This window comes from Spea bombifrons, chromosome 3 (genome assembly GCF_027358695.1).
Source record: "Spea bombifrons isolate aSpeBom1 chromosome 3, aSpeBom1.2.pri, whole genome shotgun sequence".
NCBI lineage: Eukaryota > Metazoa > Chordata > Amphibia > Anura > Pelobatidae > Spea > Spea bombifrons.
Genome location: NC_071089.1, coordinates 30,851,495 through 30,871,904, shown reverse-complemented (window position 1 = coordinate 30,871,904; position 20,410 = coordinate 30,851,495). Strand labels below are relative to the sequence as shown.

General features: G+C 39.4%; 1 protein-coding gene across 1 annotated transcript in view; it reads left to right on the top strand.

Moving 5' to 3' along the window:
* Positions 1–20,093, top strand: part of MTHFD1L (methylenetetrahydrofolate dehydrogenase (NADP+ dependent) 1 like) — an 85,698-nt gene extending 65,605 nt beyond the window's left edge. The window contains exons 27-28 of the mRNA XM_053459624.1: positions 14,387–14,476; positions 19,988–20,093. Coding sequence (XP_053315599.1) covers positions 14,387–14,476 — 90 coding nt within the window. The 3' untranslated portion in view covers positions 19,988–20,093. The remainder of the gene's footprint in view (positions 1–14,386; positions 14,477–19,987) is intronic.
* Positions 20,094–20,410: the final 317 nt, after the last annotated feature.

Genomic DNA, 20,410 nt, shown 5'->3' with positions numbered 1-20,410 from the left:
CAAGACCTCTTATCTGTCTGGTTTGGAAGACCAAACAAGATCAGCAGTGGAGAAGATGGACAGGAGGGGGCTGCTGGGAGTGCTGCCCTTGGTCAAGCCTTGTTTACTGTTCTAAATACGTAGATTGTCTCGGTGCTCCCACATCAGGACTGGTTTCTGCATGGTGCCTGCGCACTTGGATCTCTCTTGTCCTGAAAGATCCATGACTACTGGGAGCTGTGGAGGAGGTCACCATTAAAAAATAGGGTCAGAAAACTAGATGTAGATAAGTAAATTAGCCTTACCGCAGAAGTGTGGCGAAGGTTAATATAGTAACGACATAGGAAGGTTTGAGAGTTTACTTTATAGCGTAGGTTTGATACATATCAGGGACTCATTAAATTAACAAATTGCTGTGTGTCACCCCGGCATGTGAATTGATGTCCTTGTATAAACATGTGGGCGTTGGCTGTCTGAATTTTTTTTTTTTTTTTTTTTAGCTGTTGTATCACAGCCATTAATCATTCATGTTAAACATGAGATGATCTGTGCTGGAAAATTGAGGGCTTTTATTCCCCCACACACACACACACATGATTTCACTTCTCCGGCTATTCTCAAACATGCCATGTACCGCTTTTAGGTAGTGAAGCGTGCACACTGTGCGAGAAAATGCTTTTGCCTCCCTGGGAAAGCAGAAATCTGGGTGGGAAAAGAGTTTCCTCAGACAGTGTGCAAGCGGTAAGTTGCGGGCCCCCATTATGCGGCCGTCGGGTTGCATAGACATCAAATCCGCCCCAGTGTTGCTCAGCCAGCCCCCGGACGAAAGAACTCTGCAGGTGAGGTAATGTGGTGCGGGAGGGTGAATAAATGAGTGAGCGAATTAATTAATGTATAAGTGTTTGGGGACAGAGGTGGCACAGGCAGGCTATTTGGGGGGGGCAGAGGTGGCACAGGAAGGCGGTTTAGGGGGGCAGAGGAAGCAGAGGCTGGCATGTTTGAGGGAACAGTCGGCACAGACGTGTTGCTTGTGAAGTGGGGTGCCCCAGGGTAAGTTCCGCACGAGGGTCCTATGGGTCCATTCTAATTATGCCCCTGGTGGGGCATCTGGTTTTCATTTCCTCTTCGGCCCTGCATACGGTCATTAAAATGTCACCACTTGTTACACCCCGGCTTGGTACGCATATCTACATAGGTGTTAAAGTAATACATAATTATATGTAGAGTGATAGAGGCTACCTCTGTATAACCTCACTACATTAACCTGCTGTACAAAACCCCACATATATAAAACACAGCATGAGATGATCACCCCAAATTATGCAAACTCATCCCTTGACTAACATAAGTAGACAGTTGTGTGGAAGTATTCTGTTTGATAACTGAAATAAAGACCACTGTAGTCATCTCCTGACAAAGTATGTAGGTGTATTATTTCATCATTTAGGCAGATCTAATGGTTATCGACTGTTATAAACAATCTTTCAATAATTATCTGGTACAAAGCCCAGGATACAATTGCACCATAATAGTTATATCCAGATGTGACTATATTGTGCCATTAGCTTCTTTTTTTTTAATTCCATCTTTTAAACATTAGTGTCATTCAAATGGTTAAGTTTCCAGCTTTATGCTTTCCAGAACAAGAAAAAAAAATAGTTACAGAATGTAATGGAGGGATAAATGGACATCCCATTAGCTCTGAGGTATCCATCTGAGGCTACGCTTGGAACTGGAAAGCAGTGTCAGCATTTTGTCCAGCACCTGGCTTTTGGCCAGTACATACTTAAAGCATCTCCATGGAATGTCTTGTCCTGTAACATTGTGGCAATGCTAACAACTTAGTTAAATGTTTTCTTTTGTCCCCCTAATTATAACAATGTAGCTATTTTGTATGCAGAACATTACCAATTAAAATGGTTTAATTAACACTTAGGTAATCCCTGCACTAGTTTTTTAAAGAGTGAAATCTTGTATAAAGAACAGATGTTTCCACAAAGTGGTGTAATCGCCATAGCAACCAATGGACAGCCGCTGCTTGTTTGTTCCTTTACACCGCTTTGGACATTTATTTATAAATTTACAGTAACACATACAATAACAAACTGTAAGCTCGTAAGAGCAGGGCCCTCTTCTCCTTTGCAGCAATCTAGTCGGTGGTTGAGGGGGAAATGAGACAACAGGAGAGGACTGCTTGGATAGGGATGAGTTGATCTGGTTGTGATGATGTGTTGAAACTGTTGATTGGTCAGATGGCTTGATTATGATGATGGTTGGGAATACTGGGAAGGAATGGTGTACGCTTCCCAGAAGAGGTGGGTTTTTCAGAGGTTCTGAAAGTTGGGTATGAGGCAGAAAGTCTGAGGGAACGGGGAACAGAATTCCACAGGAGGGGTGCGACGCGGGTGAAATCCTGAATACGGGAGTGGGAAGAGATAACAGTAGACCAGCATTCCCACAAAGAATTTCACCATGTAGAAATAATTCATAGCCCGCTTGCAGGGTAGTGAATTATATCTATAAACCTATGGCATAAAGGTAAAAGCAGGAGATATCAGAGGAACATTCATTTGATTTATAGAGTTTTTTTTTTCATGATTTAATTTAAAAACTTGTTTAAAAATGCACCTGCAGAATTAAATAGTCCGCTAGAACCTAGACTCTTTTCTCTGTTCTGCATCTTCTACATGGTAATGCCACAAGTACAACATTTCTTTGAGATTTTAGATACTTTTTAAAGAAACTTTGCCCCTTTCACGAGGCTGGCGCATTACGTAGGAATACACTTTTTCCGAAACAATAGAACTCCTATTTTTTTTTGTGCTATTAAATACTCCTAATTTAATTGATAAGGATTAAGAGGTTTATGAAAGGGGAAATGGATTATGTGTGTGCGTAATAGAGGCCAGCTGTTTTAGATTACCTTTATCGTTTTTAGTAGCCACGAGGGGATCACATATTGAGAAGTGTTTATTTATTCCCTCTAGGTGTAACCGAGTCAAGATTAGGTTATTGATATTTTAGCACTAGAAACCGCCGACCTGATCCAATATTATCAGCCCTCCATGTGGTACATCAAAGGGCGACTTTACCAAGTCAGGAGTGCTAAAAACAATGTCGATTTAGAAAAACATTCTTTGAAATGGGAGGTAATGTTTTTGTAGGTTAGCACAGGCACTTTTATTGAATAGGATTTATTGTAAAAGACTTTGATGAAAGCATTGTATTATGCAGCAACAGATAGGTCTTGGACTTGTTCCTTCTATAAGCTTTGGGTCCATTCTTGAATATAGTCATATGAAACTCATCTTTCATGCTAGCAAAAACCCTGAAAGACTGTTGCTTATAAAATCGTGATTAATCGGCATAGCTTAAAAACATTCCATGAAAATCTCATCAGCAGTGTTTATGATATTTCAACAAAGGAGCTTGTTATACCTAAATCGTTTTCTACAGACAAAACGTTAAATAAATGTTCAAGAAGCAAAGAAACGTAAGCAGATTTCCTTATAATATGTGGCAACATTGAATTAAGTCTCTTTTTGAGTTTACTCACCAAAAGAAGAGTTATCAAATAGTTGTGTTTCAGCTCCTGCAACTGGCATAACAGAGACCCACATTGTGGTCGAGGCCCCTGTCCAGTGGAGGTCTCAAACATTAGCTCCTTCAACTTTTCCCAGACCCAGGCATACTGTAAGGATGTTCCTGTATGTATGTGTATCTTAGTGTAACGATAATAGTGTTTGTATGTTTAGTGTGTGTAAGGATGTTAGTCTGTGTTAGAGTGTGTAAGTATCTTACTGTTTGTGTTAGTTTAAGTATGTGTAGTATGAGCGTGGGGGGCCCCAACCGTACAGCTCACAGTGGGGCCCAGCATTTTGAGTTAATGCTACAGGCTTCTTGACTTTTCTATAAATTATGAAGGGCCAACCCCATTAAGCTACTGCTGCAAGATGATCTTGGCTGGCCCTTTAGAATTCATGGTCAAATCAGTGAAATTTAGTTAGTCTCCTTAGCCACTGAATTATGCATCATACCGGGCAAGCGTAGCCCTTCTTGTTGTTGTAACTGTCTTACTTTACCATCAAGTTTATTCAACAACTCTCCTGACAGCTCCATTTAGTAAATAAACCATGCTTTTCTAAACTCTAGAGAGAAGTAGCTATAAGGTGGTGTAGTAGTCTCATTTAACTTTTATCTATGAAGACAAGCATATTGCTATTCTAAACTGGAAAGTTGCATCGCGGATGCCCGTCAGCCAGGAGACCACCTAGGTCTCCTACTAGGACCTTATGGTCCATGCTTTGAGGCTGCTGGGGTGTAAATAAGAAGCCCCAAATATCTAGGGGAATAGAGTCCAGGGCTGGTCTGTCAAGGTCTGTGGGGGCAGATTTGCTGCAACTTATTGAAATAACCCGTGTAAAATTAATTGAAACTCTGTGTCGGACGTCAAATGTTGCTTAAGTATATGACTTGTTTCTATGTGTAGTGTATGTTTTATCAAGTCCATTATTTTGTGCAGCACTTTTATTATTTATATCCTTATGCATGGTAACGTATAATTGTGAGCACCACTAGTTTGTAAAAGCTGTAAATGTGGCATTTTATACCAGCAACCTGTAATCGCTAAGCGTGTTATGAGCTTTATTGTTGGATTGTTAAGAATAAAAGTTTCCAGAAACATATAGTTAAAACCACTCTGTGTGAAAAAAAGAAAAAAAAGATTTACAAGTCCCTATCTCCAAATCGAGGAAATGTTAGATATTAGTAAGCAGTTGTAAGACTTATAAACGCTATTGACCTTTATATAGCGCCAACAATTTATGCAGCGCTTAATTCAAGAGGTATGACAAGACGAGAATTGACAGACTAAGACAAACCGATGCATTAGGAGAGAGCCCTGCTCGCAAGCTTACAATCTTAAGGATACCTCTGAACAACCCAAAGCTTGGCAAGTAAAGAGATTCCAATGTTTTGCTAGGTGTTATTACAGAACTTTTTTTCTGGAGCCATGAAGATTGGCTTTTACAGTTGGTGACAATTGACTGCCTTCCAGTGGTCGTTAGGAGATGCCCTTCACTGGGGTGGCTGTTCCATTATGCACATATATGTGCTGCCAACAGAAATTCACGTCATTAAGCACACATCATATATTAAATTTGTTTGCTAATAACGTCCAGTGGACCCTAGGATAAATGTTTGCCAAATGCAGTACCTGAAAAAAGGGGGGATCTCAAAATTCTTAGGCTACTTGGAGAGTCTGTACGAGCTCACTCAATGTCTGTGGGACTGCTGGTCTGATTTGAAGACTTCAGGTGACTACCAAAAAATGTACATATACATGATGACTTAATCATTTATGTGCTCCTTTTAGGCACTTGTACTTAATTTTGGCTATTCTTTTAGGGACAGCGACAGGTAGGTCAACATTGCAACATCCCTGTGGACCAAAAGTTACCATCCTTCCCCTTTAAGCATATAGATGACTAGAATGCATGTGATATTATTGCACAGGATCACAGGCTAAAATGTTTGAAGAAACCTTTAATAGAGTATAATGCTGGTTGTAAGGAGAAGTGTATTGAGGCTTACATAAAAAAAAAAAAAAACCTTCACAAACCCTACCATTCTCAGCCTTCTTTTACTTAAATCCTCCTGGCCTCAGGTATTTTGGAATAAAAAGAAACCTCTAATACGGTATCAATCACAATCCAACATAGCTGAGAATCATCACATTTTCCAACTTAAAATTGTATTTCTACCGCATAGGTGATTTATGAGCTCAGTGTCTATAGTGTAATGAATTATTAATGCTTCCAGATGAAGACTACTGCTAATGGGATCCTCTCATTAGTATTCTGTTCTGTGATTTCCTTCATATGCAGGGTTGGCTGGTGGCCAGAACGCAGTATTGTAAGATGTGGACAGTAGTATACAACTGCACATCTCTTGTTTGGTTTGGGCTGACGCAGTTTTTAAATCTTTTTTTGATCTTCTGTCCTTAGTTTTTTATCATGGCTCTGTTCATGTGCCATACTTTACAATGCCAAGTGGAAGCTTGTCTGAGGCTTAAACGTGTCGATATGATACTTAGCAAACATGGTTTTCTATTTCTTTTCCAGATTTTGCTGGATTTTACATAATTGTGAACGGAGCTTCAGTGTGTTAGACATGTCTGTGTTCTTGTCATCTGAAGAAAGGTCCTAAGGTGCCCGAAAGGCAAACATATAAAAAAAAAAAAGAATTAAAAAATATCTTCCCCTTGGCTGAATGGACAATGGATAAATACTTTGATCATTTTCCTCAATGTTAAGGTTTGAATATCATTTGAATACCTTCCAAAGCAAGGTAGTAGCCTTCTTTGGCCTGGGTTTGTGATACAGGCCAAATAAGTTTGCATTAGGTATGGATGGTTTATGAAGACTTGAGCTCTGTTTGACCCCCAAGTGTACGCATAGCTGGTTCTGACTGTTTAGAGGAGCAGGACACCAGGGCGGCTATATATCATTCATTTTCTTTAATTATTCCCAATTAGCAGACCAGTAGAGTTCTTTGTTTTGGCTTTAAATTGATTTCAGATGAGATCTGGTCATAGCATGTGCTTCGGCATGATTATGTTTACAGGATGTGTTCAGAAATCTCTGGCATTCATGAGTCAGTTGATTTCAATTTGTTTATTTCTGTCGTTTTGTCGTAGTTTTTAACAAATACCAATATAAAAATGTTGTGTATTCAATACATATGTCTTACAGTATGCACTCAGTATTTAATACTAATACTGTGCATGCTGTGCATCCCAGCAGCACTCAATGTAGTAAATTAACTTAAACTAATCAGTTTGAATGTTTGTTTAGGGTTTTGTACACACGCTTGAACATTATGTCCTGACAACGAAAGTTATGTTTTAATGTATCCGTTGGTTCGGTTGTTCTCTCCCTCCTTGAGATTATATAATCCATATTTGGCATTTTTTCTCTTATACCTCAAATATAAGTTTATACCTAGGATCTTCTTAGGTTATGCTACCCTCTTCGCATTAAGCCACTGGAGGCCACAGACAGCTTTTAGTGGTAGGGAAACGGGCATGGTGTAGCAGAAAGTGTGAGGAGAGTAGGTAGAACATGGGCATGGCCAAACACCATTTGCTGGATTAAAAAAAAAAAAAAAAAAAACTTACCTTGGCGAGCAGAGCCTTACCTGGACACTCCTGGTCAAAGCTGGAGTGTTCCCAGGAATTAATATATTCTACAGTTATGGTTAACACTAGGAATTAGTTCTCAAAAGTCTCAAAGTTCCACAGGGCTCTATTGAACATATATGGCGATCGTGAATATCATATTTATTTGGATACTTTGTTTTTCATCTGCATGCTCGAAATCCCTGAAAGGCAGTTAACAGGGAGGTTGGATGGATATAATATAATGTATGCATCTGGAGTGTAATAAAACACACTATTTCTCAAATGAAATCCGTTACAATTTATTCTCTGCACCAACAAACTAGAGTGTGCATGTCATGCCATTGTAATTGGTTGCCTTTGTAAATGGCTACATTCTGGTCCCTTAAATCTTCAGGATTAGAACTGAATTAAAAAAACATTTGAAGACCAGGAAGAGGTTGGAGTTAAATTCTAGAACAAGGCTTTGGATTTTCCATGGGTCAGTTTGACTCTCCCTCCCGTTCTTTACATTAAACTACTTCTATTATGAATAAGAAAGTGATCTTTGCGTGTGTTCATTTTCTTTTTAAAGTGAATGGAAATAACCATTTGTGAAACATAGGTTGAAGACCAATATGTACAACATTGATTTATTAACACAGCGACCATATTTTAGTGCTCAGTTCTTGTTAATGATGTAGGGAGACTATATACAGACATGATATGTAGACATAATCATACATACTAGGGATCTTGACCACCATATGATAGTTGTTGCAGCTGCAGAGCCAGGGCTTGTCTTGTTGAAGTATAGCTGGGTGTGCATGGAAGAGAAAATGGGCTAGAATGGCCAGGATGAAGGATGAACTTGATCAAGCACTGTCATCAAGCATGACAAAGAGACTGTGCTCAAAAGTGTGTATGGATACAAAATATAATGCATACATTGCAAAATCGGTGTCAAAGTATTTGACTGGCCTGCACGAAGCCCTGACCTGGACTGTCAGACACCTTTTTGATAAACGTGAATGCTGATGGCGAGTCAGGCTTAATCTGCATATATCAATGGCGGACCTCACTGTTGCTCTTATGATTGAATGAGCACAAGTCCCAGCAGCAATATTTTAACGTCTAATGGAAAACCTTCGCTGAAGAGTTGAGGCTGTTCTACTGACTACTTGTTTCCCACAAGTTTGCCAGTCCTTGAACCAGTTGTGTTCCTTTCCTTAATCACTACTTGTTTCATGGTGAACCCTGAAAGCTGTTTACCCAAAACCCACGGAAAGCATACTGCACATAGGGTCATTTGATTGCATTTGTCCTGTAAAACAAACATGCATGTCTTTTGTTTCCTGTTAACCCAGGTTTACGCTTTTCTTTACGCTCTACTTTTTGAATTCCTCTGAGTACAGAACAGTGTGAGTTAGTACTGGTTCATTCTGCTATCTTTTTCTGGTAGTGTTTAAATATAAGTATGTGTGTTATTATCTGTATTTGAGATGCGTTACACAATATCTGTGCAGTGTTACGTGGGATTATAGCCCTATCTCTTAAACATTCCAAAAGCCTTTCAGGAAACGTTCATACACATATGTTTTGTCGGAATTAAACTCATGCACAGACGGCTTATCAGTTACTATCCAACACACTCATTGTGTATCTTGTTTTACAGATACACGGCGATGCTTAAGAAGTGGGCTCAGTTTACATTACCCTTAGCGGTGGCCACAGGTTAAATATTTCTAGAGATGTCAGTATTTTTCATATTTTCTTAAGATCTCTGCGCGGCAATATTTGGCAGGGCATCTGACTGCATTCATATCTCACTTTTTTTCTATATTTTTTTTAAGTGCTTGAGTATTACAGTATAAAGGAAACTGTAATGATTTATCTGTCCGTTCCAGAAGCATCTGGATTTTTTCTACACGGGTTGGGAGAATTTTCAATTTTCGGTTAAAAAGGCTTTAACTTTTCTTGAATGGAGAACTGAAAGACTACACAAGGGACTTGCAGTCCAGATGTTTTTTAAGGGTTTATCTTATGGGAGAACGTCTTTTAAAGGATATATTGACCTTCAAAAAAAAAAAAAAAAATTATATATATATATATATATATATATTAAGGGTCTAAGATTGAAAGGGTAGCTAACAGCTGAGGTATAGTCGTTTTTTACAGCTAGGATTCTAGTTGTTGCTGAACTCAATTTACCATGTTCTTCTGGCACTCTTTGGAAGGTGATGGCCAACCCTTTGGCCAGTGTTGCATTTGAGAGGTTAGCAAGTGCATGACATTTGACCTAAGGTTGTTGGTCAATGTAGAAAGTTATGTTTAAATGTCCTGTGTAAATGATTTGCCAGTTCAATATTAAGCACATCAGAAAATATTTTTAAAAACAAAATAGCTGCGTCCTGTGGCTTATGGAACCTCTCATCACCACCATCATATATCCCCCCTTTTTGTATGTCATATGCATGAAAGAGCAAGTGCCGGGAGTGTGCAATCACCCATTGAAAACTCAACAAGTTAATATAACCAAAACAATGATAAATGTTTCCATAGTTTGCTGGCACAGATCCCGCATAGTATGTTAACGGCAGCCAAAATTTAATGAGCTTCATAAAGTGAGGACTAAAGCTGAATACTACATTTCAGTATAGTCTTTCTACTTCTGCATGCATTAGCTCAACCCAATCCCGTCTGATATTAAACCTTTCTTTTCCCAAACATGATACCCCAATGTCAGGAGTTTTTTCACCAGGTATTACCACGCTACACTGTTATAGTTTATTTCTTATATAGTTACCGAGTATCCGTCTACTCAACAATGAGGTATAGTTCAAAAGTTAAGTGTCCTTCCTAACTGAAGTTTAAATGGTGTTGTTTTCATCAAAAAAACCTCCTAAGTATTATACTTGCCAGCACCGTCACATATTTCTGGTTGCCTGGGATCCCTCCCCAACACACCCTTACACACACACAGAAATCGTTCCGTGATTGGCACGCAAAACAGAACCACGGATAGGCAGTATGCTACAGCACTGGAGAAGAATTAGTATTTTCTAGAGAAGAATTAGTGTTTTTATTTATTTACATGGCGCTAACAATTTACGCAGTGCTTCTTACAATACATATATTCAAGGGGCCGAAAAAACTAGAATCTGCAGCGTTAGACAAACCGATACATTATGTAAAAAAAAAAAAAAACGTAAGCATTTTTATGGTTGATAGGAATTAATAGGACCGGTCCCTTTTTAATGTTTTAATATTTTATAGTTTAAATATTTGATGAGCTTGATTGTGTAATACCATAACTGACATTTGTATTAGTTTTGTCAGTGTCTATACCACAACAATGATTTGTTGACGCTTAAAAAAAAAAAAATGTACTAATAAAGATATTGGTGTGTATCGGCTCACAATAAAATGTCAACTCTTCTCATGTCCTCCCTTTCACTCGCAATATTTTATTCATGAATCACCTACCCTTTAGAATGCTCTACATTTCTTTTGTCAGAATGTGTCATGCTTCTAATTTTTATTACTCCTTGAAAATGCATCTTATCAGGGAAGCTTATGATCTCACTCAATAAATTCCCTTAGCCATGAATTAGCTAAGATTCCACTACTGTATCCTGTTCCACCATTCCCAAATCTCTTCAGCTACACAACTGTGCATATGCATAAGATTTTACTGCATTTTTATTTCTCCAAAACTTCTTCCCCATACCTCCTCCTGATGGCAGGTTCTTACATGGACCCCAGGTTCCAGTCATTTCCCATTCACTATGGAATATGATAATGGTTTTGATTCTACGGTGGTCCATCAACACCTGTCTCAATATGTCTCAAATGTGTACAATTTAGCCTTTGTATCGGTTGTTTCTTGCATGCCATAGAGGGACTTTGATGAGATTGCATTCTAAATACATAGAAATTAACATGTAGTTGGTCTCCCCTTTTCAGCTATAACAGCTTCCACTCTTCTGGGAAGGCTTTCCACAAGATTTTGGGGTGTTTATGTGGGGATTTTTGTCCATTCATCCAGTAGAGCATTTGTGGGGTCAGGCGCTGATGTTGGACGAGAAGGCCTGGCTGGCAATCTCTGTTCCAGCTCATCCTAAAGATGTTGCTTCTCGTAGTTGGTAATAGGGAGTTATTCAAAAAGTGCTGTAAGACTTCTGCTTTCAGGAGAAAGGCTGCCAGTAGATGCCTTGTGTTGTTTTATTGCTATAAAGGGTTGTTAAAGTATACAGCTTAAGCCGTGTTTAAAATAGAAACCTTTAGGTAACAGAACCCATTGCCACTTGTTCCAGACTCTGGATGAAAATAATGCTTAGTGAAGAGCAGGATGACTGAGCTTAACCTGGTTGGGTTCTTGCCTTGTATAAATTTAGCAAGGCTCTTGTGTGATGGTGGGAAAATGAGTACTATGCTTAAGGCTTTACTGTAATTAATCTCTCAAACTTAGAAGATGGCTCATCCTACTCGAGTGCTATTATTTCGGTTCCAGTAATTGTGGGAAATGTTTAATTTCTTGAGGTCACTGAAAGGGCACCTTGGTAAGGGGAGCATTAAATAATGCGAGTGGAGTGCCAACGTTGCCATTTAAATACAGCTGGGAGAGCAGCCAAGTCTCTCGTATACTTGGAATGACTATTCAATAGTGAAGCAAATCTTTTATTTTTCTTTCCATCCTAAAAATGAATTCAAAAGAGTTAATACAAAAATAATTTCACATTCAATATATTATTAAAGTAGATGAGCAAATGTATACCAAATAAAACTGGCTATAACGAGGCCAGCTAAATGTGTATAATCCTGTTACATTAAAACGTACTTCAAACCTGTAGGGTCTGTTCACAGAAGTCATGCAAACCTTTTGGATGTTTGAACTGTTTGAGAGATCATTTCGCCGGGGGTTTTCAACCTTTTTATTGTATAACTTCTGAATATGCAGGTAAAAGCTGAAGTACCATCGTCTTAGTGGTCTTGCCACAAGATGAAAAATACAGTACAAATGAGTTGAGTTGAACTTCTCAACTCATAATAAATTATGCTCCATGTCATAATATTTTTAGCGTGGCACCTCCATGAAACTTCTTTCACCAAGCAAAACACTATGTCCACTGATTAGTGCACCAGCTAGTTGACCTTGACCGCGACACAGCTTATTTCTCTTGTCACAGTTTACTTTCCACTCTCGTTACATCCCACCAATCACACATACAGAACATTACTTATTCCCAACTCACCCATTACTATGCTTCGAATTGCTCTCCTAGCCTTCTGTTCTTCATGCTTTTCTTGACAAATTATCACTCAATAAGTGTCTTTGGCCATTAATGGGAAATAAGCTTGTTGTAATTCAGTTTCCCTGTTACGGGCAGTTAGTGAATTAGCGCTCAGTCTTTTCTGCTCCAGTGTTGTCCAGCATTATAGTCCAGTCTACATAACTAAAATCCAGTTGAACCCATATTCTAGAATATTTGCTATCACAAGGAGTTGGACATTAAATAGTGAATGGTGGGGGCTTTTCATTTTCCTCTCCTACTCTGATTATTTATCGGCTACGGCTTATTACTTTAATTTCACTTTTTTTTGTACAATATACTGAGTTTATTACTGTAGTACTAGTTTTATGTCAAGCACATGAAAATTCTTTTTTTCTGGCTGCTTGTACTTATTTAAGGGGTGTCCTTTCCTCCCAGCTAAGTCTACATATCATACATGACTACCCTGTCACCTTGTATTCTGTCAAACTATATCATTAGCTCCCTCGTGCCAACTTTCCACCACACAAGTGCTGGTGCCTGAAAATCGAGAGCTTTTCTAGTCTGTATTGAGCAGCAGTCTACAAAGGTGTCATGTACAATCGGGTATCGCCCTACGTTGTTTGACAGGAGGAAATCTAAAATATTAGAGGTCTAGCTGTACATGCTGAGTGGCTGAAAGCCAGTGTAATTGAGTCTGCATACCTAATGCTTATACTAGGTGATAAAATCTATACCTATAAATCATTTTGTGGCCAAATATAAACACGTTACTTTGTGTGTTGCAAGTGGAATGTTGACCTTTTTTTCCTTATATAATAATTTAAAATGCTAATAGCCCAATAATTTCAACATGAACAAAAGAGGTTCTTGCATTTAACCCTTTAAGTACCTGAACATTGGAATATAGTCTAATCCTCTACTGTTACTACTATTAATCCTGGGAGAGAGTCATTCAGGTGGGGTAAATACACCATGTGGACAAGTATTAGGACATTTGACCATTACACCAACAGGGACCTTGGTATGGACATTGCATTCTAAATACATAGACATTAATATGTAGTTGGTCCCCCTTCTGCAGCTATTACAGCTTCCACTCTTCTTAGTAGGCTTTCCACAAGATTTTGGAGTGTTTCTGTGGGATTTTTTGCCCATTCATCCAGTAGAGGATTTGTGAGGTCAGGCACTCATGTTGGACGAGAAGGCCTGGCTCTCAATCTAGGTCCCAGTTCATCTCAAAGATGTTCGATGGGATTGAGGTCAGGGCTCTGTGCAGACCAGTGATTTTCTTCCACACCAAACTCATCCAACCATGTCTTTATGGACTTTGCTTTGTGCTCTGGGGCAAAGTCATGCGGGAATAGAAAAGGGCATTTTCCAAACTGTTCCCAAATAGTTGGAAGTATAGCATTGTCCTACTTTTCTTGGTTTGCTGAAGGGGAATTACCAAGATGTTTTGGCCAATGCTTTCCAATAAAGTTAATTTAGGGCAGTTTTAACACGTGTACTTTTTTTGGCACAGTGCATTGACCTTGTTATGTAAGCACCCATTCTGCCCATAATGTTACTGCATGGGATTTTATTGGTAACAAACATAATTGAAACCTTTTGAATATGTTATGCTTTATTAGCCCTACAATAACATTTTTCAACACTGGCAACCTTAGTCTACTAGACACCCCACTGCCATCATGCGAAGGTATGACTAAGCAGCATGAGAACTTTGTATGTTGGCCATACCATCCCTCCCCCGATGCTAAGCCAGAATACTTATCAGGTTACATGATGTTGCATCAATGCCCTTTCATACTGGCCTTGTATGAAATGGAAAATATGACTTGCCCTATTGTGATCATATTATCTCAAGTCTCGCAGAGCAATCAAATTATCGTCTCGACTGATTAATGATAAATTGGTAACCAGCTGTGACCAAATGTGGAATATGGGTAGTAAATTGATTTTTATTTTTTTGCAGATGAGCACGATGCCTGGACTGCCAACCAGACCCTGTTTCTATGATATTGACCTTGACCCTGTGACCGAGGAAATAAAAGGTCTCTTTTAGGTGAGTATTGGGTATTTGGAAATATCTGTTCTATAAATAATGTTCCTAAATAGCAATTTTCTTGTATTAATTGTGTACAATAAAAAAATTACAATTTATTGCAGACAATCTACTCCTAGATTGTGTAACAAAATTATGTGTATTAGGGAAAACCCAAAATTATGTATAGGTCATTGATCCTGGACATATTGTCTCTTAACCATTCTGCATGTTTCCATTGACTGCAGGGATATCAGAAATCCCAGGAAAGCTAGCACGGTCTGTCTAGTTATGTTTTTTCTATTTGAAAAGTTTGTATTGAAAGTTAACTCTTGCTTGGAACAGGTATAGATTGGGTAGTTTTATGGTTTCCAGTGCTGCATGGACCATGACACATGGCTTCATATGTACCTGCAGCCTCTGTAGTTAGATCCCAATCAACTGGCTTACTTATTCCAAATGCAAATCAGATTTGTAAAACAGTGTTTCACAGGTTTATTAGTATTACCATATTTGAGTTTCTCTTGAACAGCTTTTGATATTTTTTATGTATTCGGTATTTCAAGTCTTTGCCATGGGGGTCTTGTATTTATAATTATTTTAGGGCTGCAACTAACGATTATTTTAATAATCGATTAATCGGCCGATTATTTTTTCGATTAATCGATTAATCGGATAAAAAAAAACAATATGCAAATTTTTCGTTTATTTAAAAGAATTTAATGAACTGGATGTTAAAAAACAACTTAAAATTTACATTAACATTCTTATTTTGTTATGATGTAATAAAAAACAATATTTTCAAAGTACAAGAACCCAAACACAATATTTATGAAACAAAATAACCCCAAACATTCTGAAAAGAGGTGGACTATTACTGTTCAAGAAACTTTGCCCCAGCACTTTGCACCCAGCACTTTGCACCCAGCACTTTGCACCCAGCACTTTGCACCCAGCACTTTGCACCCAGCACTTTGCACCCAGCCCTGGCACTTTGCACCCAGCACTTTGCACCCAGCACTTTGCCCCAGCCCTGGCACTTTGCATCCAGCACTTTGCACCCAGCATTCAGCACTTTGCACCAGCACTTTGCACTTTGCACCCAGCCCTGGCACTTTGCACCCAGCACTTTGCACCCAGCACTGGCACTTTGCACCCAGCACTTTGCACTGTGCCCCTGCACCCAGTCTCTAACTCTGCCCTGCACCCAGCCCTGCCCCCACATTCTGCCCTGCCCCCACACTCACACTCTGCCCTGCACCCACTCTGCCCTGCACCCACACTCACACCCTGCCCTGCATCCCCACCCCCACTCTGCCCTGCACCCAGTCTCCCACTCTGCTCTGCACCCACACTCACACCCTGCATCCCCACCCCCACTCTGCCCTGCACCCAGTCTCCTGCCCTGCACCCCCCACCCCCACTCTGCCCTGCACCCCCACCCCCACTCTGCCCTGCACCCACACTCACGAACCGCTCTGTGCGAATGGAGCCACTCGCACAGAGCGAACCGCTCTGTGCGAATGGAGCCACTCGCACAGAGCGAACCGCTCTGTGCGAATGGAGCCACTCGCACAGAGCGAACCGCTCTGTGCGAATGGAGCCACTCGCACAGAGCGAACCGCTCTGTGCGAATGGAGCCACTCGCACAGAGCGAACCGCTCTGTGCGAATGGAGCCACTCGCACAGAGCGAACCGCTCTGTGCGAATGGAGCCACTCGCACAGAGCGAACCGCTCTGTGCGAATGGAGCCACTCGCACAGAGCGAACCGCTCTGTGCGATCCGTGCACATAGACATGAATACCTCCGAATACTTACCTCCGGAACGCGTCACATCCGTCACGTAGCTAAAAGAAGGCGGAGACTGCAGAGCGTGTAGCAGAAGCGGGGAACGCTCGCGGAGGTAAGTAAAAGGAGCCGAGTGCTCCAACAACGAATTGATCACTCGATTAATCGATAACGGAAATCGTTATCGATGATTTCCGTTATCGATTATTATCGATTTTATCGATTCGTTGTTTCAGCTCTAAATTATTTATATTCATCGTCGGGTCTGGTCAGTTTTTCTGCAATAAAGCCACGATTTGGCCCTGCCTTAATACATGGTTGTGGGAAGATTATAGTTTGGTGGTTCTGTGTTACAGGGCCACGTGTTAAGATGCAGGGAGATTATTTGTGACCCAAGTTCTGCTGAAATTGTCGAGATTGGTTTTACATTACTAAACAAAACAATAAAACTTAAGGCTCCCCCTTAACCTATATAAAAAAAAAAAAAGTAACTTTCACAGCAATTTTTAAAAGCCCAAGTCAGCAAACATTATGCAAACCATGAAAACACAGATGCAAAACCTGCACAGACTATCCAAATACGGCTGTGTATTTTGTTTTTAATAAGTAAATACTTTTAATTGTATTAATATTTTTTTTTATTTAAATCCTTATTCATGTGCTTTATGTCATAGTCCCCCCCCGACTGTTTTTTTTTTGCTAAAGTAGAAACATATTTAAGGTTCATTACTTTTCTTGTCTTATTCCTGTCTTGAAAGGATCATGATTCATGAAGTGTTGTGACTCTTGTTATGATATGGTTATCATGTAGCCCAGGAGAAGATGGTATTTTAATATTCGTTCTTGTTGGGTCTCAGCATTTTAATGGGTTCACATGCCTGAAGTGCTTGGGAGATATTAGACTAATGCATTCTGCTTCCTGCTTTAGTTTCCAAATAAAGTTTTATACTGCTCTAAAGGCTTTCTGTCTGAGACGGAGAGATGTGGAAATGTTTGTTGCTACTGAAAAAACACTTTTTTGCAAGGACTGGAAGGGCACATCATGAATTCCACAAATCTATCCAGTGTGGTCTGATGATTCTTTTTCCTTAAAGCTGTACAGTGCTTTTCTAAAACTCTGGAAATCCATTGTTTGCATAGATCCTGAAAGTGGGGATTTTTTTAAACAGCATGCCTCCCAAGTGCCCATAGGTTTCACAAGACAGCCCTGATATGGAGGCATGGTCCTTTTTCTACACCTGGCCAACTCAAAATGGTATGCAGCGGGGTGGCTGTTCGGGTACGGGAGGTAGCCATTCCCCTGCCCACTCCCTGCCTCAAGTCATACCCCTCTGACAGCCAAAATGTTAAGATAGCGCCGGTAGTAAGTTGCCCTCAAGCTCCTGTGAGCCTGCGCCTACCATGATCCACCAGAAGTCTTAAGGTTAGCTGGCATTATGGGTGTTTAGTAACAGCTGGAAGGCTACATGTTTCTCCACCCTGGATTAAAGACTTCTATAATGCAGTTAACCAGAACCTCCTCATATATCCTAACCTAAAAGAAACTGATTGTTAATATAGGAATAATTTATGTATTAGGGTGAGGATTACAGAAACTAGGTACACACGCACAAAAGAGAGGATATTGTGCAATACGTAATGTATGGTGCAGACAGAGTGAAACGCACAACAAGCTGTCCACCTAATGTGTTTCCCACATTAGCACTTAATCATAGGCTACTATTGTTAATATATTACACAAGAATGGGCCTTCATAGTTCTTTTTCTTCTTCCTCAGAAAAACTGTTTTGTAAACCAGAATGAGAGAAACCTCATTGCTAGTAAAAGACGAAGCCTTTGTGTGGCAATTATTTTAATGTCAGTAGTTCTGATTTTTAATTTAGCTTTCCTATAAAAGATATGTAGGTTTGTTCAGTTTTCTACAAAAACAATGGATCGGTGATACAAAGAACTGAGTTGTGAAGATTTTTCAACTCCACAAAGAGGGGGGAAAAGGTAATACATGAGGATCCCATCCTGTTGTGCACTACGGTGATCACACTAGCCTTTCCCTTGCGCTTGTCTGGAGCCTTGAGCTTCATACGGTGATCTGATATTTGCACAGCTGAAAGATTCAGAAGTAGTCGTAAATCCAGCTATTCATTGTGTTCTCCTCATGTAACATGGACAGCCTCTCATGACTGTGTCACAAGGCAAATCCTGCTGTTTATCCATCTGCAATTGAGTTATAAGTCATCTAAGCTTCATTATTTTATTAGGTTCTTGATTCTTTCATGTCATTTTCTCCTTGGTATTTCCCCACATGCTGTTGGTTATCCACACAGTGGTATGTCTCTGTGAACTTGATGGCTTTGTGTCTATGGGATCTCATTTTAAATTCTTCTATGAATCAAAAGGTTCTAGTTCTTCACTTAATAATTTAAACCTATGAGATGAAGGTAGGCAGGTATTGGGTGGATGAATGGATCGGTAGAAGGATAGATTGATAGATTTAAATAGGGACGGAAATTAGCACACAGATGTTTAATCACTAAAGTCAGTGTTGGTAGGATACTGATGGTTTCAACTCCCTCACTCAACTATTCATGATGATGGAGCAATACTGGTTGGTTTCTCCAACAGCTTGGCCCTGCATAATTCAACAGTGGAGAAGACTTTGAAGAATTCTTACTGATTTAGCTGTACATTATACATGGCCAGCCAAACTGTAAACTGTAAAGACACGGAAACCACAACTCTCCTGCAAACTCTTATCAACTCTCCCTTTAGTGAGCGAACCGGATGGTAATGTTAGAATTCTGTGTCTTCAGTTTCCACACAATAAACAGCTTGTTTTTTTTATTAAGGAAAGAATAAATTACTGCAGAAAAAGGTCAGATATAAAGGCATGTAATCTTTAATACTGCTGTATTACATGGTCTATAAAACCAGGCTAAAGTATAAACTTTATAATGTACTGAAGATGAGTGTTTACATTACACGCAAATTCACTGCCCATTAACTGTAGTACTTTGTGATAATATGCCTTTTCAGCACGCGGAACAACTTCAGTATGAGTACTATTGGTTTATTAATCTGAACTGCCCTGTTTTGCTATCATTTCTGGTAGGCATATAGTAAGGTTGTCCACTTCTTACATAACAGTTGTTACCATACGTAGAATGTCCCCTTCCAATGAGGGCCTACTGCATATGGAAGCCAGTAAGTATGCAGAGCTGGCCCTCGAGGCGCCAGCACCTGGAGGATGGGGGTTTTGTTTTAAATGGGATTAAATAACACGGTAAATGGATGGGCAGAAACAGTCACTTTCCTATCCCAGAGGAGAAAGGCCCGGGTTCCTGGCAGTGCCCTGCCTACTACTTTAAGGGAATGAGGCTATTTGTATACCGAAACTTATTAAAACTATGATATGGCTCATTATACGGATTAGTTATGAACTCTGTGTGTATTTTCAGGTACTTCTTATTTTTACTCTTGATTTATAATATGTATCAGTGTTTTCTTTATTTGTCCTACAGTCAAGCCATAAAAAGAGCAATTCTGGTTCAAAATGGTAAAAGTGGTGCAATAACCATGCCAAAAAGTTCAAATGAACATAATTTATGTAGAATTCTTATGCTCCATCTGCAGAATTTGTTTATTACTCAGTGAACAAGCCTTGAAACTGAGGATAGATTTAGGAAAAAGGTTTTATATAAATATTTATTTATAAAATTTAAAAAAAATGTTTTTTCTTTTTTTAGGAATACCAAACTGCAAGGAGATTACCGAAAAGTAGAAGTTCAGAAGATTTTTTTTCCCGGGAATATTTTGTCATTAAAAATAAATTTTGTGAACTTGAAAATCTAATTCTTTTGCTTGGTTCTTTATCCGAAGCATTGACTCAAAATGGGAAGGGTATTTTACAGCTTCACTGATTAATAAATATTTAAATATATATTGGGTTGCAATTGGGGACCAACTTATTTTAAAGAATTTTAATTGAAAAAACAGTAAAGTGGTTTAAAGTGGTATTCAAGATAGAATCCTTGTGATAGTTCTTATTGTATTTATAGTGGCAGCAAGTTCAAAGACCGCCAATCACAATAGAACTGAAGCATACAACCAAGAAATCTATTATGATTATGAACTTCAAAGCAGTTTCAAAGGATTGTAAGTACATTTCC